At 37.4% G+C, this 5,838-nt stretch overlaps 1 protein-coding gene across 3 annotated transcripts in view; it reads left to right on the forward strand.

Annotated features, from left to right (window-relative positions):
• PPP1R21 (protein phosphatase 1 regulatory subunit 21) overlaps positions 1–5,838 on the forward strand; it is a 66,539-nt gene that overhangs the window by 46,896 nt on the left and 13,805 nt on the right. For all 3 annotated transcript variants that reach the window (XM_003787903.2, XM_003787904.3, XM_023512119.1), the window contains exons 16-17: positions 805–897; positions 4,235–4,477. In XM_003787903.2, the coding sequence (XP_003787951.1) occupies positions 805–897; positions 4,235–4,477 (336 nt within the window). The remainder of the gene's footprint in view (positions 1–804; positions 898–4,234; positions 4,478–5,838) is intronic.

Consider the following 5,838-nt stretch of genomic DNA (forward strand, 5'->3'; position numbering starts at 1 on the left):
CCAATTTTTTAGTTTTAAATCTTTAATTCATCTGGAATTTATTCTGATATAAGATGTCAAAGAAAAATATAGTTATTTTTCTAAATAACTGGTTTGTCCTTGTCATTTTCCAGACTGTCCTTTCGCCATTCAATTAGAAATGCAGTATTTGTCACGTAATAAATTTTTGTATATGCTTTTTTTTGCTTCTGGATTTTCTATACTATTCTTCATCTGTCTACTTTGGGGCAAGTCTGTCTGGTTTTAGTTAATGTAGCTTATACAGATGCTTCTTGACTTACAATGGGGTTTTGTCTTGATAAACCCAGTATAAGTTCAAAATATCATTAAGTCAGAAATGCATTTAATATACCTTCTAAGCATCATAGCTTAGCCTAGCCCACCATTTACATTAGCCTACAGTTAGGCAGAATCATCTAACACGAAGCGTATTTTATAATAAAGTGGTGAATATCTCATGTAACTTTGAATTGAATACTGTGCTGAAAGTGAAAACCGGAATGATTGTATGGGTCCTTGAAGTATGGTTTCTATTGAATGTGTATTGCTTTTTATAAAGTTGAAAATTTGATTTGAATCAGAGAAGTCCAGGATATCTATAATTGGTGTGACAAATTCTTCTTCATTGTTTGTCTTTCAGAAACTTATTTTTCTTTTTATATATATCAAAAAAAAATAGTCTGTGTTGTCGTACATCTGAATGTTTTTTATCACAACTCATTTCGCATTCTTATTTGTATATGTAGGACGTGGCGTAGGATAACAATAATTTTCTTTTAATTCCTGTGAGGCTTTTTTCCATAGCCCCTTCAGGAGTCTGTGCCTTATGAAGAAGCACTGGCAAATCGCCGGATCCTTCTCAGCTCTACTGAAAGTCGTGAAGGCCTTGCACAACAGGTATGACACTTGAAAATCATGGAAAATTGTTAAAGGACTGAGATGTTAAATCCCCTGGAGAAGGTTTTTAAGCTGTATTGAGGAATTCAAAAGTCTACATAAATAAACATGTAAAGTTAACTGTTCAATACATACTAAAAAGTACCATAGGCATAATTTGTAATATAAAAAAGTGTGGTTACTCTAAATAAGTTATTATTCAACGGATACTATAATTGGCACTAACGTAGTATCTATACACTTTGGCCAGGATGGTTAATTCTTTCTTTAGTCACTATATTTAAATGCCTTAAATCCTAAGGCAGGCCGGGTGGTGCAGTGGTTCACACCTACAATCCTAGCACTCTTAAGAGACCAAAGTGGACAGATTGCTTGTACACAAGAGTTTGAGACCAGCCTGAGCAAAAGCGAGACTATGTCTCTACTAAAAATAGAAAAAGCTAGCCAAGTGTCATGGCAGTCAACCTGTAGGCCCAGGTACTCAGAAGCTAAGGTAAGAGGATTGCTTGAGCCCAAGAATTGGAGGTTACTATGAGCTGTGACATGATGGCACTCTCCCCAGAGTGACAGAGTGAGACTCTGTCTCAAAAAAAAAAAAAAAAATACTAAGGGAAAGAGGGAGAGAGTCTAGTGACGCGGTGAATTATTTTCATTTCTTAAATAAGTAGGAATGAAACATTTCCAGTATTTAGTAGTCATTTGTGTTTGGGGAATGGGTGGAAGTGGCAGGTACTGTCTTTTTCAGAAATTAATTCAAACTCATACTTTAGCTTTTGTTAGAGGTGTATTCACTTTAACATCTGGTTTGTTGTTAATTTATTTTAAAGAGAGCATAAATAAATTCACCTGAGACAATATTTTGTCTGTACTGGCCTTATTTTCATTGAAAACATACCATTTTTCATTACTAATGCACTAGGACATTGGAACTAAAAATTTAATTTACAGAATAATTCCTGAAAAACAAAATTCAGAGATAATAAAGCTCAGAGACCTTAAAAATCAATATATATAGGCTCGGTGCCTGTGGCTCAAGTGGCTAAGGCCACTTACACCTAAGGTGGTGGGTTCAAATCCAGCCTGGGCCCGCCAAAACAACAATGATGGCTGCAACCAAAAAATAGCCAGGCATTGTAGCAGGCGCCTATGGTCCCAGCTACTTGGGAGGCTGAGGCAGGAGATTGTCTTGAGCCCAGGAGTTGGAGGTTGCTGTGAGCTGTGATGCCTTGGCACTCTACCCAGGAGGATAGCTTAAGGCTCTGTCTCGAAAAAAAATTAATATATATAATTAATTCATTTTTAATGTGAGGAAAGTAAGGCCCAAAGAAATTAAGTAACAGCTGGGCCCCTGTAGCACAGTAGTTACGGCATCAGCCACATATACCAAAGTTGGCGGGTTCAAACCCAACCCAATCCAGCTAAACAGCAATGACAATTGCAACAACAATTGCCAGGTGTTATGGTGGGCACATATAGTCCCAGCTACTTGGGAGGCTAAGGAAAGAGAATTGCTTGAGCCCAAGAGTTTAAGGTTGCTGTGAGCTGTGACACCACAACACTCTACCTAGTGCAACATAGTGAAACTCTTATCTCAAAAAAAAAAAAGGAACTTTTACTTGGAACAGCTAGTAAGTAGCAGAACTGTCTGACCTCAGAGCTAATGCTTTTCCCACTCTGCCATGGATCAGCTGCAGGCTGGTCTAATAAACACTCTGGCCCTCACTTTTTGCCTCTGTAAAGTGAGGATAATATCTACCTTGCAAAGTCTTGTAAGGAATAATTGAACCAATGGAAGACAGTGTAATGCAGCGAAAAGAATCAGACTTGTGAGCCAGACAGACAGGGTCCCAAATCTTGGTTCTGTTGGGACCCTTAGTTCTCCTCATTGAGAAATAAGAATTGTAGAAAATTGTGAGGAGGCTTCAGCAAGATGATTGGATTAAAGTATCTTGAACGGTGCCTAGTACATGGTGATTGGTCATCATGATGTTGGTAAAGCATTTGGAATTCACTGTAAGGTTGCTATTTATTTGTATATAATTCTCAAGCTTTTATTTGTTCTGAGAATTGGAATTTTTAAATGTTATTATTAAAGAATAACATACTTACGGAAAAGTATGCAGATCATTAATGTACATCCCAATGGGCTGGGCATGTTGGATCACTCTTATAATCCCAGCACTCTGGGAGGCTGAGGTGGGTGGATTGCTTGAGCTGAGGAGTCAAGACTAGCCTGAACAAGAGTGAGACACCATCTCTACTAAAATACACCCATAAGCTGAGTAGTGTGGTGGGTGCCTGAGCTTTGTCTGCATAATTCTCTCACAGAGGCAAAACTCTGTGCCTCAGCTACTTGGGAGGCTGAGGCGGGAGGGTTGCTTGAACCTTAGAGTCTGAGGTTGCTATGAGCTGGGTTAACACCATAGCACTCTACCCTGGGCAACAGAGAGAGAGAGATTCTGTCTCCAAAAAAAAAAAAAAAAAATCCTATGGCACAAGTAAACACATTAATTTAATCAGTACATAGGTTTAAAAAAAGTATGTTTCTCTATGTAAAATACACATTTAAAAAAAAAAGTTGCCAGAACCACAGAAGCCTTTCTCCTGCCCTTTTCTGTATTCTCCTCCTCTCACCAAAAGATAACCATTCTCCTGCATCCTCACACCTTAGTTGTGCTGCCCATCATTGAACTTTCTGTTAAATGCAAGTGTACTGTATAGACCCTTTCACGTCTGGCTGCTTTCATTCAGCACCACGTGACAGTTCCAGTTGTTCCACAAACATGTTCACCTTTGTATTTTCTGTTTTTTCAGTTTTAGCCAAGGGGGTTGTTTAAATTGCTTTTCCTTTATTATTTCATGATAGGATACCTTCTTTTTATATGTTCATAGTTTTGTCCATGTGTCTGTTCAAGTCATTTGTTGGTGGTGTTTTTTCCTATATCTCTGTGGGTGGTCTAATCTTTTTCTTATTGATTTGCAAGGATTCTTTATATATTGATTTGCAAGGATTCTAATATCCAGAGATCTGGATATTAGATCTCTGTGGCTTACATGTTTTTACAGAGTCTTTTATTCTTTGGCTTTCCTTCACTCTCTCAAAGATGTCCTGTGATGAGTAGAGTTTTTTTTTTTTTTTTTATTTTACTGTAGTTCAATTTCTCAATTTATGGTTGTACTTTTTGTATCCTGTTTACTAAATCCGCCCTTATTACAGGATCAAACTCTATTTGTTTTTACCTGTAAGGCCGTTTTGGTTTATATTCTGTAAAACGTTTTGGCCACTGAGCTTTGTCTGCGTAATTCTCTAAGATGTAAAACTCTGTTACTTTTCAAGGTCCAGCAGAGTTTAGAAAAGATTTCTAAACTGGAGCAGGAAAAAGAACATTGGATGTTAGAAGCTCAGTTAGCCAAAATCAAGCTAGAGAAGGAAAACCAGCGAATTGCAGATAAACTGAAGAATACAAGTAGTGGGCAGTTGGTTGGGCCGGCCCAGGAAAATGCTGCCATGTCGAATACTGCTGGCCAGGATGAAGCTCCAGCCAAGTCTATGCCAGAGCCCGTTCAGAGCACCAGTCTGGTAAGTATCTTCCTGGTTGTCTTCAGTTTTTTTTTTTCACGTCAGTTGGCAAAGCTCTAACCTAGTGCTTGGTGTTAACCATTGCTTTAGTCCATTCATGCTGCTTCAATAAAATACCATTAACTGAATGTCTTATGCTTACTAGAAATTTATTTGTCACAGCTTTGTTGGCTAGGACGGTAAGATGATGGCACCAGCAGATTGTCTGGAGAGGGTCTCTTTCTTGGTTCATAGACAGCAGTCTTTTTACTGTGCTGTCACATGGTGGAAGGGACACATGAGCTCTCTGGAGTCTCCTGTGTAAGGCTGCTAATCCCAGTAGGTCAGCTCCCAAAGGCCTCACCTCCGAACACCATCACCTTGCAGTTTAAGATTTCAGTGTACAAATTTGGGGGTAACTCAGACATTCAGACCATAGCAGCCATCTAAATTACATGTCAGTTTACAACAGGAATGAGTCATGAGCTCTAGAAAACAAGTTAGTAAGCAGTAAAAAGTAACTTCATCAAATTCCCATTTTATGTGTGGGAGCCAAATTTAAGATTGTTCTGTTTTTTCTATAAAAACATTTGTAATATGAGATTATGGACTTTATAACATACATAGAAGACAGAAATGCATGAGATTAATTCTTTTTCATGTGGCAGTATTTTGACAAATTATCTTACCACGTTATATTTTTTTGCTTTATGTTAAACTGCTATGATTTAAATGGTGAAGCAACAATTCTAGTGGTGTTACAGAATTCAGTTACTTTTAAAAAAGTTTTTAATATTCTGCCCACCTTAAAAAAATAAGGAAAATCTAGAAGAGGATAAATCAGGAAGGGGGGAAAACCTCTCATAATCAAGCATTTTTACAAGCATTTCTTAAGGAAGTTAAGGATAGCTAGGGTGCTTCTTTTTAAGACCCTGCCCTAAAATGTGTGCTTTTCTGCTGATTTTACTTCTTTAGCTCACTGATGCTATTGAAGAGCAAGTCATGGTCCTTTTTAGATTTACCTTACACCTCATCCAGAGCGTACATGCTGGTAAAATATACAAACCAGCCTTTATTTTCAAGATATATACAGACTTTATTGCATCTTAACATTTCAGAGCTTCATTGTTAATTTTCCTAGGTGTGGTAATGGTATTATTTAAAAGAATATATTTTGGGGAGGTGGATATCAAAGTACTGAGGATGAGGCATTAAAATGTCTGCAGGTTACACTCAGATTGTTTAGAAAAAATATATATGTACAGATCAATAAAGCAAAGTCAACATGCTAGCAGTTTTTAAATCCAAATACACATATACAGATATTTCCTATATTTTTCCCTCCCAAGTTTTGTGTATGTTTGAAATTTTTCATAATAAAA

Source organism: Otolemur garnettii, unplaced genomic scaffold, assembly GCF_000181295.1.
Source record: "Otolemur garnettii isolate 467f Iridium unplaced genomic scaffold, OtoGar3 scaffold00024, whole genome shotgun sequence".
Taxonomy (NCBI): domain Eukaryota; kingdom Metazoa; phylum Chordata; class Mammalia; order Primates; family Galagidae; genus Otolemur; species Otolemur garnettii.